This window comes from Vigna unguiculata, chromosome 10 (genome assembly GCF_004118075.2).
Source record: "Vigna unguiculata cultivar IT97K-499-35 chromosome 10, ASM411807v1, whole genome shotgun sequence".
In the NCBI taxonomy this organism is placed as follows: Eukaryota; Viridiplantae; Streptophyta; class Magnoliopsida; order Fabales; family Fabaceae; genus Vigna; species Vigna unguiculata.
Genome location: NC_040288.1, coordinates 37,597,295 through 37,618,018, shown reverse-complemented (window position 1 = coordinate 37,618,018; position 20,724 = coordinate 37,597,295). Strand labels below are relative to the sequence as shown.

Here is a 20,724-nt window from a genome sequence, read left to right as displayed (position 1 = left end):
TTTTCCTTCCCTTTTTCCACTCAACCAAACCCAATCCGTACATCTTCTAGGATGAATAGAAATCAAAAGTCATTTTTCAAATTTTGACATTGTGGGCAGCAAAGTATTCATTGTATTCCGTAAATCTTCAATTATTTCTTATTTTAAGATAATATATACACCCTAAGAAATTCTTAATTATATTAACTTTTCATAAGAATCCACTAAGTGATTATCATAATTATAAATCAATTAAATCTCAAAGAAAATGTTGATAAATAGAAATGTTATTAAGAAATAAGCAATGCACTTTTTATTGACTTGTTCAAAAAAGCTAAACATACGAGAAGTGAAGTGTGGTGAATGCCATAGACTGATAGGGCAATAACATGCTAAGTTAAAACATGTTCCTTCCCAAACATTCGCCGTAATTGACGCACCCATCTCTCCGGTCGATGTGGGACTACTTCTCACTTAATTTCTTTTGTTATTTTCTAAAGTTCTTTTCATAATAATACCCACTAACATTTTCGCATAAACTCATATTTTTATACTTTTATTATACATTAATTCCATCTAATTACTTTATACCTTTCCAAGAATACACATTTGCCCTAATTGATAGACAGAGGAAAATTGATTAAAAAAAGTTAATCAACATGAAAAAAAAATAGAGCCAAAGTTTTGTTAAATAGAAATAAAGATGAACAAATAGAGACTAGAAAAAAAAAGTAAAAACAGTACAACAATCTCACTATTTAATACAAAAATCATTTTTCAGTAAAAAGTAAAAATTAATTTTATTTTCAATTACCCCTTCTTTCAGATGAACAGACAAACTATGAAGTAGAAAGAGAACAGTATATATATATATATATATATATATATATATATATATATATATATATATATATATATATATATATATATATATATATCATAAAAGAATAAAGCACAACACATGAGCTCGACAACACATCTTGATCTAAGGTTTTATATCGTATTTAGAACTATATTTTGTTCTACAAATTGTTTCATAACTTGTTCATATTCTTGACTCAATTCAGAAGTTACATTTTCCACTTTTAATTTAATAAACCTTTTGGTGTAAAAACATGTTTAATAAACATTTTAATTTAATAAACATTTTGGTGTACCCAGACTGTTGCCATTACTTATACCTTAACTTCTAATATGAAAGTGAAATTCCAGTTTAATTTTGTTTCTCTCTTCTTCACTTTTTAATTTTCATTGTTTTTTTTTTTAGTTTCTTAGTATTATTAGTTATGGTCTTAGAAAAAAATAATTTGGGTGAAAGAATGAAATTTTCTTTTATTTGAAAAGGTGAAGATAAAGTGAAATGTAGTGATTAAGTATGGTCCCAGATGAGGAAAAAAATGGTTGTCATAATAATTATCAATATTTACCCACTTTTTGTCAAGATATTTAGATGCTTGGTTACCATAAAAGCCTAAACATTTTCTTCAATTGCTTCTTTAATTTCACTTCTACATTAAAAGTGAAGTTGGATTTATAATATATTTGGTTCGGTGTAAAATCAAACTGTGTGGACTTATGATTTATATTCAAGTTGAAATTACTGTGTAACTTTATTTGTTACATTAGAATTATAAATTTTAGACTCTAAATGCCAAATCAAATACTATTTGCATTGTGCTGGTCTTTTTTCCAATTTTAATTTCTACCATTTTCCCACTGGCATTATTAGCCTAGCAACTTTGTCTTATGTTTAGTCTGAATTTGATGTACTATGTTATATAAGACAATCTCTTCTCATATTGATGCATCTTCCAATTTACTCCAATTGTTCCTGTATGAGAAAACTGTGAATGATAAGCCAAAAACTGCAATGCCATTTCAACCACCACAGTTACTGTCATCTCCATAACTGGCCATGTGACTTTGATATTTTTATGAGGAGTTGTTGAACTTTGCCTTTGATGATCCAAGTTAGTAAATCCCCCCATGTGAACTAATTTGATGTAAAAGTTAGAAGCCATTGTTTTCCATTTGAAGGGATTTTCACGATGAGGCAAATGCTTGTCCCCAGGAAGAGTTATCAAGTGAATTTGGATAATCCTTGAAAGCCTCATTTTTTTCTTTTCCTTCTCTCTGGGTCTTCTGCTTTTCATTTTGTTCATCTCAAGTTGTTTTTTTTTGTATGTGTTTTTTGCTGAAAATGATGAAATCTCCATCACATGCAACATTTGAAGAGTGTCAGTTTTATGACTATGGATTTGATCTGCAACAAGACTTTTGCCAGGTATTAGATACTTACTTCACTGTTGGCTCTTGAATTTTAACACCAATGTTGCTCCTTCTGAACTTGTTAACAAATGAGACTATGACAGAAAAGATTTCAACAAATATTGTACAATTTTTGATGGTTTATGGTTTTTCGTGGTTTTGAGTAGTTCTTGGAGGAAGCAAAGCAACATGGAAAGGAACAAAAACTGAAGAGTTCATCAGTGTACCCAGAGGAATCCAGGAAAGCAGGATCGGAGAAAGAGAAAAAGGGGAAGAAATCATGGAAAAGTTCTCTGACTTCATGGTGGAAATCTGATAGGAAAAGCAATCATGGTGAAAAAACCACCAAGAATTCTAAACCAAGGGGTGGTTCTGGTCATGCTCATTCTTCTGGTCCAATGTATAAGTCCTGCAAAAGTTCTGATGGAAAACATTGGCGTCCTTCATCTGGTCCTCTTGTAAGCCTTTTCAAACCCACAAAGAGAGAGGAAAATGAGATACCCTACATTTCTCTCCAACAACAAAATCATAGCCCTCTTGCTGATCAGAACTATGGACCCCTCTATATGGTCACTTGACTTGTTTATCACTGGCACAGTTGCAGATTGTGGTGACTCAAACTTCATTGAGAAAGGCTTTCTGATTTGTTTGGTTGAGAATTTTGCTGGCCAATGTAGTACAATAACTTTGAGAAGAAGAATTTTATGTTTCTGGTTTTGAATATGAGTTGTGTTTGCTCCTTGTTGGATTGATAGTGAACAAAGGTAGTTCAAAACGAGCAACCTTTGTTCCTTGTTCTGAAAACTCATCCTGTTTCCAATTTATAATTTTCAAACATTCATAAGTAATGTTATGAGATTGCTCAAACCATGTAATTCATAGACAGGTTTCAATTACAGTAAGGATGTTAGTTTTGAAAACTATATGCAGTCATGTAATTCTCCATTTGCCCAATTTCCTGAGAAATTTGAAAAAAACCCTCTTTTTCCTATCTATCCTTTTCCACCCTCTTTTGTTTTATGTCCTTAGTCAATGTTCCTTTTTACATTCTAGTTTTCAAAGAAGCTGTTCCATTCTAGCATGTAGGTGGAAGAGGGATTTCTTACCTGCTAAGCTCTTACTAGTTCAGATGTCATTAGGTAACAAAGTGAAAGCATAAAATCAGACAATGGCTTTGACAAAAAGCATATTTTGCTGCAAAAAGCCTACAAAACTCTATGCTTTCAACTCTTTTCTGCTTCATATAAAAAAAGATAAATTCTATTCTCAGGTGGGAAATGAACAGAATGAATAAAATTGAAGTGGTAAAAAATATATATCAAGAAAAGAACAACATGTAAAAATGACACAACCTTCAAGACCCCAAATGTCAATCTTTTCCCCATGTTCAAGCCACTAAAATAGTGATGTGTGTGAATCCATGAACTGGTTTAAGCATGCCAAAGAAATGGGGATGGCCATGGAAAAGGGCCTAAAGGGATGATGAACAATAAGTGAAGAGGTAAAAAGTAGAAAAGCATTGGGAAAAAAAGAAGTGAAAAAGCATTGGCCATGCCATGGGATGTGTGAAAAGGAAAACATGATTGAGAAAATTTAGGATTTGTGCCTGCCACTACCTAGGCAACCGAACTAAGCAGAATATTTGTCAATAAAACTTCTTTGTCGGGTTTGGATGGCTTGATCAAGGGGCTAACTAACCAACCGAAAGTGAACTACTACCTTAAACATTAGCTTATCTGTTATATCGACAGTGAAATGGTTAATGATTTGGTAAAGTTTCAACCTTTCATCAAGCACAAAAGGATCAGCCCGTAATTTCCCTGATATAATAAATCTGAACACTCCCTTTCTCCTTTGAAAAAATCGGGTTATATGTAATCTAAAGATTACTCGAGACCATAAACACAATGATCTCGAAGTTCTTAATAATTTATTCTTTCTTTACCCCTTTTTCTTGCCTCCTTTTGGTACTAAGATGTGAAATAATAGTTATTTTATCAAATCTTGGCCATACTTTTTGGCCTCCTTTTGGTAGTAAGATTTAGATTAATGTATATTTTATCAATCCTGATCGTAGTTAGAAGCACCATCAACATCATCTCGAGTTATGGATAGTGTTGACAGTAGAAAACATGCTTTATTCAAATTATACTATCAAACCAGTAACAGTGAGCCTCTGCTATCTGAGCAATCGCATTCCTAACACAGATCACATCTGAAAATTAGAAAAAGTCAGTCATTGTATTTCATTCACCATTTTATGTTCAAGATATAGTAACCAGAAGATCAAGCTAATTGCAAGTAAGGATCAAAATTTAGTCAACAATACTATAAAATTCATCTTGTGGAAAAGAAAAGGGGTCATTTTACCCTTTCACTAGGAAGAAACTGGTCATTTATACAATATAAACATAATAGACAATTGGCTCAACGTGCTTCAAAGTTCAAGCACATACATTAAAAAAGAAGGAAAAAATGACTGTATAACAAGATACTGTATCAACCATCCTCAGCCATTTATGTGCACTACTATTGGAAAGGAAGTGGCATACCAATGAAGAACTCTTCTAAAAATAATAATTAATGGTTCCATCCACAAATTTCTAGCTCTGTGCTTGTTCAACATCTACAGAACTTGGACTACAAGGACTTAGCTTTCTGTCCCGGCTCAAAAGCCTCTTAAATGACCTCAATGTGGCAGCCATCGGTGATTTCACCTCTTCTTCAACACACCTACTTCCAGAAGGGGATAAAGAGGATGAAGTACACTCACTTGGAATATCAATCACCAACATTCCATAACATCTACCATTAACATTGTTACCGTCTGAAGAAGAAGAAGATGATGTAGATGATGGAGGAAAAGTTGCCTGCTGAGAACTCCCTTCTTCCTCTTCCAAGGAAACTCCAAAAGAACTAACTTGTGTGTGGTTTCCCCAAACCAACACATTTGTGGGAAAATTTGAAGACCGTAAACCACTCACAGCATCTGAATTCTCTTCATTTGATGATGATTCAGTGTTCTCTGAGAAATCATTCTCCTCACTTGTCTTAGAGGATTCAAAACCAACAGGGTTCCTACAAAGAGGGCAAGTGGAGTGAGAATGGAACCACATGTCAATGCAATCCACATGAAACCCATGATTGCATTTGGGCAAAACTCTGGCCTTTTCCCCTTCAATGATCTCAGAGAGACAAACTGCACACTCCAAACCTTCTTTGAAGTTCTCAGGTTGGAACACCAACACCGGCAAGGACTTTAAAACTGAAGGGTCAAGCCCAACTTGATGAGTCTCATAGGTCACCGGGTCTTGCCCGGGAGCGAAGACAAACCGGCGGCGCCTCCGCCGCCGCTGGCGAGGTTGAGGGGCGGCGTTCTCCTCCATGTTCCACCAGAACCATTTTGCATAGAGATGAAGCACGAGAACAAACACAACCACCATGAAAAGAAATATTATAGCCACCACCATGACCTTCCCGGTTATCTCTATTGTATCAGATTCACCCAATGAGTTGTCACCAGACACGGTGGTCGGAGTTGAACCCATGTTTAAAAAAACGAAACTTTCTGATTCCGGTGAAGGCTTAAACACACCCAGAACACAGAATTAGTCTCAAAATTACGGGTTTTGAAGGGAGAGTGAAAAAGGTCGATGCTTTGTATAGTTAGAGTGTTGGAATGGGAATGGGAATGGGAAGTGAGTGTGAAGAGAGAAGGAGAAGTTGAAAAAATGGGTTTGACACTTTGGCTTGTGAATGTGGTTTGGGATAAGAAGAAGGTAGGAAGGTGAAGGGAATAAGAAGAAGAAGGATTAGCCTCCACTTTGGGCTACAAGACTTCAACTTTGGAACAAAGTGAAGAAGAAGAAGAAGGTGATGGATTTGGAGTCAATAGTCAATGACTTAAATTAATTCCAGACAAAATTAAAATTTAATTTGAGTTCATTACAATTATTTAATTGAATAAAAAAAAAGGATGGATTCAAAATTGTGGCTTTATTCAACTGCTTCCATCCTAGATAATTGGTAGGACTTGTTTGTTTGAAAACTATTCTCTTTACCTTTTATTTATTGTTCTAAAGACTTTGAAATTATAGAGATAGCTTCTTTGCATTTCCCCTTTGACCCGTCTATTGAATTTAACCACTAATGACTCAGATTCAGATCCTTAACTTCCCAAATGGGCAAAAAAAATAAAATTACAACTTTGGATTTAAAAACATGAACTTGGATAGATTTTTGTAATGTTATCTTTTTGTTGTAATTGAAGTTTTATTTTCACAATAATATGTGTTGACATTTAGTCAAATTTTTTATTTGTGTAGATTATGGAAATAAAATTTTATTTTTACAAAAGATTGACACGAAAAATACTTGTGAAATTATTGAAAATGAAATTCGATCCAACTGAAAAAAGAATCTAAACTGCTCATAATGTTTTGTATTACTCGCAAGCAAGTTGTTGTTATTCCATTCTCTGGAATGCTGTATATGTAGAATTTTAAGCCACACTTTACCTAAAATTTTGACCTTTAAACTTTAAAAATTGACCCTAATTTTGGACACTATAAACCCTAACATTTAACGCGAAATAACAGTAACTCTTCACAATCTACAAATGAAAAAAAAAATCAATACATATAAGATCTTCACAGAATACAAACTTCAAAATTTTCTGAAAAAAATAATAGTAATACAATTATGGGTGATTAATGTGAAAATTTGCGTTTGACTTCTCTTTTTGCCTTGATTCTTCTTCACCACAGAGTTTTAATTATTTATTATTTTATGATAATTATTTTAATTTAATAATTTGAAAGGAAGTGTCGTACTCTTCACTTAATTAACTATTTTAGTTGGGTTATTTCAAGGCACATTCTTCGTGTTAAAGAAGTCAAGTTCATACTGAAAAAGTCAAATTAAAATAAAGAGCAACTTTGACTAACAAGTTGCAAATTATTTCTTAATGTACGAAGAGAAGAAGAAAATTGGAAATTATGCTTTCTTGAAATGAAATAAAGTTAAAGACCAAACCGAATAAATAAATTACGGAAGAGGGGAAAAATAAAATAATGAATAGAATGGAACAGTAGAGTTTATTTTAAATAAATAAATAAATAAATTTTGTTTCGATCTACACATTGAACATATCAATTTTCGTTTCAAAATTATTTAATTGAAGAAGTCAACCTATGTTAATAATAACAAAAATATGTTAGTTCAATTAATGTATTTTCATATTCTCTATATATAGTTATTAATTATTTAAAGTTTTAAGTCTACTAATTTATACATAAATTTAGGTCAATTATTTTTCGTTTCAGTAAACTAATTAATCTATATATATATATATATATATATATATATATATATTTGATCATGAATCTTAAATTTAAATAATGATTATTCTTGATTGTTTTTAAACTTAATATAATCTAATCTACTTTTGATCCCAACTCTTGGTTAAAACTTAAAAAAAAAAACTATTTGATTAACATATTGGGAGAAATATGGAACTAATTGCAGACAATATAATGAGGGAAGATTTGGTTCCTGTTAATTAATTATTAGCAATAACGAAAGAAAGATTCAGCTACAAATTGGATTATTGATATTAAATAGTGTTGTCTTTATTAATTACCCTTGATTATCGTCATTATGTGAAAGTAATAATTTACTCAAGGAAGTGGCAGAGATTAGAAAAAGAAATATGAATGAAATTATCGTCATATGCATGCATGGATTATGGATTGTGCATTATGATTTTGCACTATCATGTTAATAATGTTGATGAAAAGATATCCCAAAAAGAGTTGATGAAATTTTGAATAAATTATCAATGTTTATAGTTAATATAAATAGTATTAATGTACTAATAAAAAATAAATTAATATTTTCTACTATTACATTAGAAAAATAGCAATTAATATAGTTTTTATTATTTTATTTTTAACTTCTTAATAATTCCACATTGTATAGAAATTAAAACTAAATATAACTTAAATACATATTCTTTAATCTTTTAAGATTTATTGTAAAGATGAAATCGCAAATTCAATTTCAAACTTTAAAACATACATTATTTTTTATATATATCGTGTGTATAACCTTAATATCATTATTCAAAAGAACATAAACTATTTGGAATGGAAGAAAAAAATACAAAAACAACTAGACTCTATCAATGATGTAATTATTTGTTATTTTATTAGCTTTGGATTTTAATTTAATTAATCATCACAATTTAAGGACTAAATTAATTTAGTCTTCAATTTCATAAGCCAAACAAATTCTAAGAGTTTAAGAGATAATTTATATCAAATTTAACATCATTTAAATTACCACTGCAGAATCTGAATTATCATTCATCTAAGTAAATGTTCCCAGAAATTAATTATCATGAATTACATGCAAAATAATGTGGAACTAAACTATATATTTAATCTTTGAAAATTGGTGATTATAGCCATATTAATTAACGCGTTTTTTCGCATGATTTGGGGCTTAATTGCCATGAACAAATACAAACATAAAACGGAATGATTCTTCTTCCTCATTATGACTATTGATGGTATAATTTTAACTTTTTCAGTGCTTTATTTTGTTTTCATTTTTTTTCTTTTTAATTTCTTTTCTATTCTGAAGAGGAGTCACTCAAAATTTGACGTTGGTAATTACTCATTACCTACATTCTGGTTATCTTGTTCACTAACTGTTAGAGAAGTTTTAATGTTACTTAATTTATCAGTTGAAAAAATTATTTAATTTGCATTTGAAACTTTTTTACAAAAAAGTTAAGAATAGCAAATTTGATTGTTTCCTTAAAAAAATATGTCAAATAAAAAAATAAAGAAATGGTTAATCCGAGTAACAAGAAACAGGTCATTTAAATTGCATGCAATTTTGTCTAATTTTTATGTAATCCAAAATTTAAGATTATTTTATTTGCTAATGGGTTAAAATGATCTTAAATGTATGTATCAAAGTTTTATAAAGAATAGTTATTAGAGAAAACTGATATGAGCGTATAATTTGTGGAAACAATATTTACATAATGAAACAAAAAAAAAAAACTAATAATGACACCAATAAGATAAAATGTTTATGTACAATTAAAAAGTTAAAGAAAAAGTTGTGAGGATTTGGTTGAACAATTAATTACACCAAGCTTCTTACAATTTGTCTTCTTGTTCTTGAGAACATTTCTTACCATTTGTCATCTTCAAATTCATTTGTTGGAACAATTGGAATTAAGTCATTTGTTTCATATTTAGTCATATGCTTCATGGCCTGCCAGAGAACAACAGAGACAACAGAGACCAAAGTTGTTTTTGGACAAAAAAGAAAGACACACATAATTCATATAAAAATTTTGAATCATATCAAAATTATTCTTCTTTGCAATTATAAAATTCTCAGAATAAGAAAAACTTAAAATTTCATAATAGTTTTGTTTAAAAGTTTTAATTAGTCGGATGATACTCACTTTTGTTCAAATATGTCAGTTTGATACCCATTTTCAAAAATGTGTCAATGGAGTCTCAACTTTTGAAAAAATGTAAATATAAATATCAATACTTAATATTATAAGTCACTTTAAATATCAATATCGTTAACGGCGTTAACAATTTTTTTCTGAAATGGACCTAATTGAGATATTTTTTCAAAAATTAAAACTCAATTAACACATTTTAAAAACGAGTATCAAACTGATAAATTCAAATGAAATTGAATATCATTTGACTAATTAAATTATTTTTTAAATATAACATCACCGATGTTATTTTTCTATACCTAACAATCTTTCAAGACCCAATGGCGGCAAGAGGGTATTTATTTCGTCATTTGTACTACTTACTGTTCTCCTATTATGTTTGATTCCACTTTTTTACAGTAAAATGGACTTGAGTTCAATTTAATTTAATTATTACTTAAGTAACTGTTTATGTGAAATTAAGTGGAACACATGTTATGGAAGATAACCCAGATAATAAGTTTTAACTTATGATATGAGATTTACATTTATTACTATACTTTTGATTTTATTTCTGATCACTATAGAGGTATATAGAGGTATCTGTGTATTTAGATGTTATGAAAGAATAAAACTTTGATAAATATTGTTGTTGGAAATATCATGTTAAGACAATTTCATGATATATAAATGAGATGTAAATCTTATCTTACAGATAGGTTTTTAAGGTTGAATGAGGTATAAAAGTATGAAAATTCTGTTATAAAAGATGATAACAGAGGATATAGATTAAGAATTTAAGGTTAATAGCATTAGCTTGAAAATGACTTCTTTACCTTGTACCTATATCAGTTATATCTCTTGAGCGGGAATAAGAATTGCATATAACATTTTCCAGAAGAAGCTATACATTAGGAACTTCGAAATCTGTTATAACCAACTTTTGTACTAATCATAAAAATCTGTGATGAAGGAATCATAGTTATGCAGAACATAGTTCCCAGAGCCAAACAAGTAAAAACTCAAAAAAATATTAACAATTGCATCATTCTGCATATATTACATATATTACGTACAAAATTATAATACAATCGAGAGAAGTATCAATGAACCAGAGGGAAACTCTGAGTGATGCTTGATGGAAGCACCATATAGAGAATAGCTACCAACAGATCTGTGAAACTCTGTATGAGATGAAACAGAGATTCTCCTAAGCTTTTCACCTGTTTATGCTTTTGGGGGCTATGATCAGTGATTTTGTTCCTGCAAAGAGGGCATGTGGTGTGGTTCTTGAGCCAAGCACCAATACAATCAGCATGGTACCTGTGATTGCACACTGGAAGAGACCTAATTTTTTCCCCTTTACAAATCTGGCTCAGACACACTGAACAAAAATCACTTTCATGATCTTCATTTTCCTTCACTGCAGCAGCAGCATATCCACAATGCTTGAAGATTCTGTGCAGCCTCTGGATGATGTAGTTTTGGAATGGTTGAGCCACAAAAGCAATGGCTGTGAGGAAAGTGATGAGAATGGTGCTACTCATGTTGTTGGTTTTTGGTGATTGAGTTCTGAGAAACCACAATGGAAGAAGTTGGGTTTAAATTGGCCTTTTCCTTTTATATATGTGCAGTAACCTCACATTAAAAATGTTGAAAATTGTTCCAACTTGATGGTTAGGCCTATGATTGATATAGCATCATGTGTATGTGTGACTAGATATGGCAAAAGACATGGAATTTTTAAAACCAGTATTTGTTATCATCTTTTGTTCTTTGTGCAGGGAATAGATTGAGGTTTGAAGGGCTACTACTAAAATAAAATAAAAACCTGACTTCGATAGTTGTTGTGCTATTGTCAAAATTAAATAAGACCCTGTATTTAAAATAACAATTTTAATCCAACAATTCATGTTATACTCTGTGAATTTTTTTAATAATTAAATTTTAAGCTTTAATTTAACTCTACAAATTCGTTTATAAAATTAATTTATATTCATTTATATATGAAAATGACAAAAATATCTGTATCTAGGATGTTTGTGGATGAAATCAGTAGTGAATAAGTAGTATTTGTGGATATTTATAAATGGATTAGTACAAATATCATTTTATCTTAATCTACGAGTAGGTATTTGTTGTTAACAAAAAATTAAAAATAAAATTTAATTTACATTTTACTTTATTAAATTTAATTAAAATTAAAATTTTGTTTATATTTAATTTGATTTATAGTTTTTAAAACAATTTTATTTAAATTTTATTTTAAAAATTTATGAAATATCTTTTTCAAAATATTCACAAATATTTAAGAGTATTCATAAGTTTGGAAAATTTGCAAGTCTAAAAAAATTAGCAAGTACTATTTAAATGAGTATCTGACAAAAAAATAGCAATAAATTTTTATGTTACAAATAAACATTATTTGTATCTGATGAGACCCATTATCATTATAAATTTATCTTATTTTATAGTAGACATAAAATCTCTAATATATCTTAAAATGAAGTTAAATATTCATAATAATAATCTAATCATTATATAATACATCTAACAAGTGAATTTTAAATTTAATTTAATTATAAATCAGTTTATAAAATAAGATTTATATTTATCTTGTTAACGTACGAAGCCTCAAAACTAAATTTTTTTCAGTTTGAGATTTTAATATATAACATCATTGAAAAAAATTTAAGAAAATTGATATTTATGGTAATTTTATCTTCTAACTAAACTGTCTCTTGGATTAAAAAAATGCAACATTATACTGTAATTACACAAGAGATTATATGTTTCTATATTAAGTATTTTGTGAAACAATTTGATGTCATGTCCTGTCATTGTTTGCTTTTTACAAATTTTTTTCGTTCAAATTACATTTATTTACTACGTGTTTGTTTGGCTTACAACAACAGAAAAGTGCTTACAAAGTCAAAAGCACTTAACAACTTGCGTTTTGCTTCTGCAGTATTTTTCTTTAAAAAGCAATCACCACAATTGTCATCAGTGAGTCAGTAGAGAAGAGAGGATATACTCAAGTGAAAACTTCCAACTTTAAGCATAATGCCATAAATTATCATTAAAAATACTTGGTATTATTTATTTTTTTTCTTAATCTTTATATGATAAAACATGTATCGGGTAAGGGTGAATTTTAAGTCTAACTCAATTCCATAAAATTAGTTTTTAAAATGAGTTTTGCACCTCATTTATATAAAATAAAATTATTTTGCACCCCACTTATATATAATAAAATTATTTTATTTTTAATTGATGTGAGCAGAACAATCTTCTTAGGGACATGGAGGGCCATGACCCTCCAAAATTTTGAATTTTTTTAATTATATATATATATATATATATTATTAATATATTTGAAAATTTTTAAATTATAGGTAGTATATTTTAGAAATTGATGAAAATTAAATTGTGTATTTTTTTTATAAAGCAAAACATTTAATGTTAATAGATAATAAAATGTAAAATTAAATATAATAAAGAATAAAAATATTTAAGTTTAATTTATCTTTTGGTCTCTATTTTTGTTCAAAAACTGACACTAGGATTATGTTAATTATATCAACAAAGAAAATCATTCATACTAAAAATTTCAATTTTAATGAAAAAGTCATTGATATGTTTCAATAAATTTAACGAAATTTATGATAAAAGACCAAATTGTATTTGTTTTTCAAAAATCGGGACTAAATTAAGACAAATAATTGAAACACCAACTTAACATTTTTAAACGAAAACTTGAATCAAAAGAGTAATTAAACCTAATATTTATTAAGATAATTTTTATTTTCCTTCTCATCGTCTTTTTAGTTTTTCACAAATTGTAATCATTTCTCACTCTCATATTTTCTTATTGTTTTTTAAGACACAAATTCATTATTTTTTCTCTCATTCCTCATTTATCTTATTTCTTTCTTGTCTCGATAATGAAAACATTATTTTTTATCTCATGAGTTTTTTTGTATATTCATTTTTGTGAATATAGAAAACAAATATAAATAAAGTATTATGTGCTTTTTCATAACCGATTTTTAATTGTAATTTGACTATAATATATTTTTCTTTTGATAATTACGTGTCTTAATTTTTTATTGGATTATGATAAATTATTTTTTAATATTATTTACAACGAAGGTATATTGATAAAGAATAAAAGAATAAATTTATTTTTTAAAAGTGATAAAAAAGAAACTATTGATGAAAACAAGATAGACCATACTTATTCACATATTTTGAAACATTATACTAAAAATCAAATGTTAAATTAAAGAAGTCATTTTTTGAAACATTATACTGATTATCGAATCTAATAATCTCAAAATTATATTATTTTAACCCTTTCAATACTTTTTGTCAAAATCCGTCACTGGATGTGAGACTTACAATATATATATATATATATTTAAAAAAATAAATTTTTCTTCTTAAATAGTACTATTTTTTTTCCTTTTAACACCCAGAAAAAAATATTAAGCCAGATTGTTTTATTTCCAGTGAACACAATTAGCTATATAAGTGTAACCTAACAAATCTTCAAATATTTCAAAGCACGGTTTCTTGTTTGAGAATTTTACTAGTTATTAGCTTTATGATTAAGAAACTAGTACAAAAGAAGAAAAATGAAGTTAAAAGAAATAAATCATATTAATTAATGTCCCAATCAGGGAATAATCAATGATTTTGAATCCATGAAAAGATTAAAAAATTTCCCTTTTCAAATGTATTCAAGACAATTGATTTCATATCAACATTTTATTTCTTGTTAACATTAATGCCGTGGAGTCGCAACTACCACTATAAAATTCTTTATGGTGTATTATAGAACTACGTTATTTTTTTTTCCTTTAACATATATAGACTTAATTTTCTCAGTACTTATTTTTGCTTCTACAATGAGTTTTATAGCTTCATAGGATGTTGATACAAGTTTTGGTAATTATTACTATTATTAATGATACTTGTAGTGAGGTCTAATTCAGCTGTCATGGTCTGTGAAAATATATTTTAACAAAAAATTAAATGTAATTGTTTTTTTTTTTTTAAGTTAGCAATGTTTTACATTTTTCAATTTAACTTGTGATTTTTCTTTAATTTCTTTATAATTTAAATGAACACAGTTAAAATAAATATTTGATTTATTATTATAAGAAATAAAGATTATATTTGTGATGATCAAGCTTTGGGTATTTAAAGTTTGTAGTTAATAATTATTAAAATTTCAATATTTTTGTTCTTTCAATTAATGTATCAATTAAAGGTTTAAAACATTAATGGGTCTCTAAAATTTAACCTCTCTAACTATAAGCAGCTTCTTCCTGCACCTCCGTAATTTATCTTTTCACCTAAAACCTTTCTAAACTATTATCTCTTTTCATTATAAGTTTTAGAATACAAATTTTGTATTCTAGATTGTGTAATTCAAATATAAAATAAAAAATATATTAAGAATTGTAAATTTTGGAATGAAAAATAAAAAATGCATTATATATTGCACAATTCGAACTGTTTTATTTTTTTAAAGAAAAAGAATGTGAAGAAGAAAGTGTAAAAATGGAAGAAGGGGCTTTCGTGAAGATGGAAGAAGATGATGCATTAATGGCGGAGGAAAAAAAAGACAAAAATAAATAACATTTTATAATTCTATAGAAAAATGCAAATAAAAATGTTTGAAGGTGTAAAAAGAAACTGTATTAGTGAAACAAGCCCATATTTCCAGAGAAGTTGGGCTCAGCGGACCCAACAAGCAGTGGTTGAAACGTCTAATGGGGCCCACAGAGTCTTCCCGTATGCAATCATTTTCTACTACCGAACTCACTCACCTTCCTTCTACTGTTGGCATCTCTTCCACGCAAGCACACACACGTTCACGTTTTATTGTGTGTCGTCGCTCACTGCCACGAGCAACCGACACACCCCGAACGAGTTAACGACTCACTTCGCTCACTCGTCCCCAACTCAGTCGCCGCCGTGGCCAACAACATACCAATGCACATGGACTCCTCCTCCGACGAGGAGGACGACCGCCGCAACCTCGTCGACCAGAACCACCGCAAACCTCCGTCCCCGTCCCCGGCCGCCGTCTTCCACGTCGAAGATCGCTCTCCGCGCTTCTTCCACCGGAATTTCAGATACCAGAAGAGGTACATTGTCGCAATCCTCGCTTTCCTCCTCGTCATCCTTTTCTTCTCCGTCCCCAATTTCCACAGTCTCTTCTCAAGCTCTTCCTTCCAATTCGATTCCATCACCGATCGAGTGAAGGATTCTGAATTGCGCGCCATTAACCTCTTGCGCCAACAGCAGCTAGGACTCTTAACCGCGTGGAACACCACGCGTCGGTCCAACGCGTCGGATCCGAACCAATTGGAGGATCTGAAATCTGCGTTGTTCAAGCAGATTTCCCTCAACCAAGAGATTCAGCAAGTTCTGTTGAACCCGCATTCCATGGGGAACACAGTTGAGCCTGAATTCGATTTAAACGCTACTCTGAACGGCGTCGTTTACGATAGGTGTAGAACGGTGGATCAGAAATTGTCACAGAGGAGAACCATCCAGTGGAACCCTAGGGATGGTAAATTTTTACTTGCTATATGCGTGTCTGGGCAAATGTCTAACCATTTGATTTGTTTGGAGAAACATATATTTTTCGCTGCTTTGCTAAATAGGGCTTTAGTGATTCCTAGTTCCAAGGTAGATTACCGGTTCGATAGAGTTGTGGATATTGATCGCATTAACAAGTGCTTGGGGAAGAAAGTGGTGTTTTCGTTTGAGGAGTTTTCGAATTTAAAGAAGGGTCACCTGCACATTGATAAGTTTTTGTGTTACTTCTCGAAGCCTACGCCTTGTTTTTTGGATGATGAGTGGTTGAAGAAGTTGGGGGGTTTGGGTGTGACTATGAATAAACCTGAGGCCGTGTGGGAAGAGGATACCCGGAATCCGAAGAACAAGACGGTTCAGGATGTGCTGGGGAAGTTTAGCTATGATGATGATGTTATGGCAATTGGGGATGTGTTCTATGCTGAAATGGAGCCAGAATGGGTGATGCAACCTGGTGGGCCAATTGCTCACCAATGCAAGACTCTCATTGAACCTAATCGCCTTATTGCACTCACTGCCCAACGGTTTATTCAGACATTTCTGGGAAGGAACTTCATTGCATTGCATTTTCGAAGACACGGGTTTTTGAAATTCTGGTATACCCTCTCTTTCTTTTATTTCCCCTTTATAATCTATCGTAACCCATATAAAGTTAGAATTTAACTTCTATGTATTGTCAATGTAAAAAGTTTTGAAAACTATTCAATTAGTAAGAAATCATGATAACTAACTTTTAATGTAGCTATTGCAAATGTCAGCAAAATTACCATACTTGAGATAGTGCAAAATTTCTTTACATTGATAGTGCATGGACCATTTTCTCATAAATTTATTACTTGAGTATGATATGCATCATGTATGTATTATGTAAGGTCCAAACTTTGCCTGCGTGACCTGGTTGTTTGTGACAAGTCGATTGCTAGCTGCATTTTCATGACTCAATGTCTTCGACATTTGGGAATTCTGCAATTTGGTTTGTTCATCCTTAAATTTTCTACCATTATCTTGACTCTGATGATAAGTTTTCGTGTTTGCAGTAATGCCAAAAAGCCAAGTTGCTTTTACCCTATTCCTCAAGCTGCAGATTGCATCTTGAGGGTGGTTGAAAGGGCTGATGCTCCTATTATTTATCTTTCTACGGATGCAGGAGAAAGTGAAACTGGATTGCTTCAGTCACTGGTAGTGTTGAATGGCAGGTCTGTTCCTCTTGTTACGCGTCCAGCTCGAAATTTTGCAGAAAAATGGGATGCTCTGTTGTACAGGCATGGTTTGGAAGGAGATGTACAGGTGAGATGACGGTCTTTCACTTTACTTCTATGTGCTTTTAAGTCTAAGTCCAGCTCTGTCAGTGACCTCAATATACCTTCCATGTCTGGCCTTCTGGTTTGTTTTAAATAAACAAAACTATTTACAAGGCTATATAATTGACCATGCTTTTTTCATTGCATAATTTTGCTTGTGGTCTACGTCTGGAAAAATTCTCCACATTTTTTTGTCCAGTCGATGTTGGGATTATTCAAAATTCCATGAAAACCTTTTTGTTGTTGTAGATGTAACTATTCTCTTTCTATCATTCAACGATGTCAACCTTTTGCATTAAAAAAATAAACAAAAGTTTAAGAACTTAGGCATTATCAACTTTGTTAGTTTCAGTTGTCCTGCAGTGACATTGGCTTCTGTTTAGGAGTAGAGATCTAAGAATACTGTACCATTTTTTCAGTTAATTTAGTGTAATCACTGAAACAATACGTCGTGGCTTATAGTAGAAATTATTTACTGCAAACTTCTAATTGCATGGTTCTTCTTCTCCACAACACTGTTTTTTACCACTCTTAATTTCTTCGCTGACGCGCATCGTGAATATTTTCTTGCTGAAGGTGGAAGCTATGCTGGACAAGACTATATGTGCCATGTCTAGCGTGTTCATTGGAGCCCCTGGTTCCACTTTCACCGAAGACATCCTGCGGCTGAGAAGGGGCTGGGGATCGGCATCGATATGTGACGAGTATCTTTGCCATGGTGAAGAACCAGACATTGTCGCGGAAAATGAATAACGACAAAAACGGTTTTCTCGGACCAGCACGTATTCGTTGTGCCATGATTGGAGATTTGTCAATGTGAGTAGTCATGTAAGATAATAGAATTAGCGATGTTATTGATAAGTTTTTCTTGTTATACATTCTTTTTGTTATAATGATTATAATTTGTATTATCCACACACTTATCCAGAATTTGCCCTAAAGCAATTGTGGCATTTCAACCTTCCATCTCTTATTCCTTTTGTATACTAATTAAATGGGAAGTGAATTTACTACAAAAATTTACTTTTAATATTTTCCTTCATTGAGATCAAACCCACCAAATTAGGATTGTTTCACAGTCGACCAAAACAAACATGTAGCATGCCGAATAAAGTAGGAATATTAACCTACATCGTTTTGTTACTTTTAATATTAACCTATAATATTACAAAATAATTAAAAGTAGGAATAACCTATAATATTTCCACTATTTCATAAAATAGTAATAAATTTTAGATTTATTTGATCTCAATTTATTTTTTTTAATTGTTTTTACTACGGTAAAATTGTCTTCAAACTATTACTTTTTTTCTTAAATAATTAGTTTTAACAAATATAATATTTCACTTTTTTTAACTAAAACTTTTTTATAAACATAAATAAATAAGCCGTAATAAAAGTAATAATATATATATATATATATATATATATATATATATATATATATATATATTTCATACATGCAAAGTACATGCAACACATCAATAATTCCATTCTGTGATATTTAACCCATCCTAACCATGCAAAATATATTTTAATCGTGTTTATATAATAGTTTAACAAACTCAAAACATTTTTGTATTATTAATATATGTATTATCATATTATATTTTATCTTTTTTTATGAAACTTTTATATTTTTACCAGAAAATAAATTATATAATATTTTAAGCTGTGAAATAAATTATTATAATACTTTTGGTGAAAAACATATATTTAGAAACAAAAGTTAAACAAATGTTAAAAATTAAAATAAAAATCAATAATTATTAAGGAGTAAATATATGATTTAATATTCATACCTATCTTGAAATTCATATTTTTTTTTACTAAGATCTGATAGTTAAATCTCTATACTAGATAGACTAAATTTGATTCTTTTATCATAAACTTTATCAAGAATCTCATTGTTTATATATTTTTTTATGCTACAAAAGATGTTTTTCATGTTACTTAATTGGATAAAGTCATCATTTTATCTCCAATTATGTACAATTACCTAATTACCTTAATACCAAGCAATTAAAAATTAGAAGGATTTGGGAAGGATTTGGGATGCAGTAATAAGCTAGAGTGAACATCATTTTTGTAAGTCTCTTACAATTAAATATTTCACAAAGTTAAATATATCAAATTATATTACTTTTTATAGTTAAGTTAAATTTTATGAAGTTAATACAAAATTGATCATTTTTATTTCAGTGAATTTTCTCAGTATTAATTTACCGTATAATATTTATGGAAGAGTTTCATTTTCATACATCACTTTTTTGTCCACCTTCACGTTATAGACTAATAAATTAATAATACTATCGTTACTATCGTTGATACTATTATTATTATTATTAGCATTGACTTTTACATTATTATTAAATTATTTGGTATTTATATTATTATTATTAGTAACAATTAATTTCTATATCATAAATTTACAAACCATAAGAAAAAAAAGACAACCTAAAATATTTCATTTAATATAATATTTAATTTTAATATCTAATTTGAATATATAATCATACATATACACATCACTATTTATTTATTATTTATTATGTCAATTTTATAATTTAGCTTAAATAAATTCATATTTAAGTGTTATTTTTTAATTTTAACATTTGTCATGTAAAAAAAAATCTTTAATTTCTTATGTCATTATCTTTATTTATATATATATATATATATTTATTTGTCTATATTTGCATATATTTTTATTTATAAATTTTAACATTAATTTATGTTATTTTCATTTTGTACATAATCATTCGTATCTCACAATATATCTATATCTTATTTTTATATTGTACATACATTTTACTTTTATTTTTTACATTTTGTACATACATTTTATTTTTATTTTTTACGAGATCATATTTCAATAACTTGTATATTTTCTAAATAATCATATTATTATTTGAAATAATATCAGCATTAGTAATATTAGCATTAATAATAGGATTTATATGAGTACTTAATTATTATCTACAACAACTTATATAGATTTTATATAATTAAAATTATTTTTAATTATTTACTTATGTCATCTCAAAACATGATCAATTACACATCATAATAAATTTAAAATGTATTTGT

The 20,724-nt window shown here is 29.5% G+C and overlaps 4 protein-coding genes across 4 annotated transcripts; 2 read left to right on the top strand and 2 right to left on the bottom strand.

Moving 5' to 3' along the window:
- The first annotated feature begins 1,702 nt into the window (after positions 1-1,702).
- LOC114166356 lies at positions 1,703-3,114 on the top strand. The gene is made up of 2 exons (XM_028051073.1): positions 1,703-2,263; positions 2,415-3,114. The coding sequence occupies exons 1-2, from the start codon at positions 2,162-2,164 to the stop codon at positions 2,823-2,825; spliced, it is 513 nt and encodes a 170-aa protein (XP_027906874.1). The 5' UTR covers positions 1,703-2,161; the 3' UTR covers positions 2,826-3,114.
- A 1,458-nt stretch (positions 3,115-4,572) lies between these two features.
- On the bottom strand, positions 4,573-6,114 carry LOC114166283 (RING-H2 finger protein ATL3). The gene has a single exon (XM_028050998.1). It carries the CDS (start codon positions 5,793-5,795, stop codon positions 4,851-4,853), a length of 945 nt encoding a protein of 314 aa, XP_027906799.1. The 5' UTR covers positions 5,796-6,114; the 3' UTR covers positions 4,573-4,850.
- Positions 6,115-10,628: 4,514 nt separating this feature from the next.
- LOC114167536 (E3 ubiquitin-protein ligase ATL23-like) lies at positions 10,629-11,325 on the bottom strand. Its single transcript, XM_028052637.1, has one exon. It carries the CDS (start codon positions 11,266-11,268, stop codon positions 10,825-10,827), a length of 444 nt encoding a protein of 147 aa, XP_027908438.1. The 5' UTR covers positions 11,269-11,325; the 3' UTR covers positions 10,629-10,824.
- A 4,227-nt stretch (positions 11,326-15,552) lies between these two features.
- On the top strand, positions 15,553-18,653 carry LOC114167315 (O-fucosyltransferase 36-like). Its single transcript, XM_028052369.1, has 3 exons — positions 15,553-16,929; positions 17,371-17,620; positions 18,211-18,653. Exons 1-3 carry the CDS (start codon positions 15,725-15,727, stop codon positions 18,385-18,387), a joined length of 1,632 nt encoding a protein of 543 aa, XP_027908170.1. The 5' UTR covers positions 15,553-15,724; the 3' UTR covers positions 18,388-18,653.
- The last annotated feature ends 2,071 nt before the right edge of the window (positions 18,654-20,724 follow it).

Bases quoted from the DNA above. Each gene is read 5' to 3' on its own strand.
- LOC114166283 (XM_028050998.1), bottom strand. From the start codon at position 5,795: ATGGGTTCAACTCCGACCACCGTGTCTGGTGACAACTCATTGGGTGAA.
- LOC114166356 (XM_028051073.1), top strand. From the start codon at position 2,162: ATGTGTTTTTTGCTGAAAATGATGAAATCTCCATCACATGCAACATTT. The intron at 2,264-2,414 runs GTATTAGATACT...GGTTTTGAGTAG, and splicing joins TGCAACAAGACTTTTGCCAG to TTCTTGGAGGAAGCAAAGCA.
- LOC114167536 (XM_028052637.1), bottom strand. From the start codon at position 11,268: ATGAGTAGCACCATTCTCATCACTTTCCTCACAGCCATTGCTTTTGTG.
- LOC114167315 (XM_028052369.1), top strand. From the start codon at position 15,725: ATGCACATGGACTCCTCCTCCGACGAGGAGGACGACCGCCGCAACCTC. The intron at 16,930-17,370 runs GTATACCCTCTC...TCGTGTTTGCAG, and splicing joins CACGGGTTTTTGAAATTCTG to TAATGCCAAAAAGCCAAGTT. The intron at 17,621-18,210 runs GTGAGATGACGG...TTCTTGCTGAAG, and splicing joins GTTTGGAAGGAGATGTACAG to GTGGAAGCTATGCTGGACAA.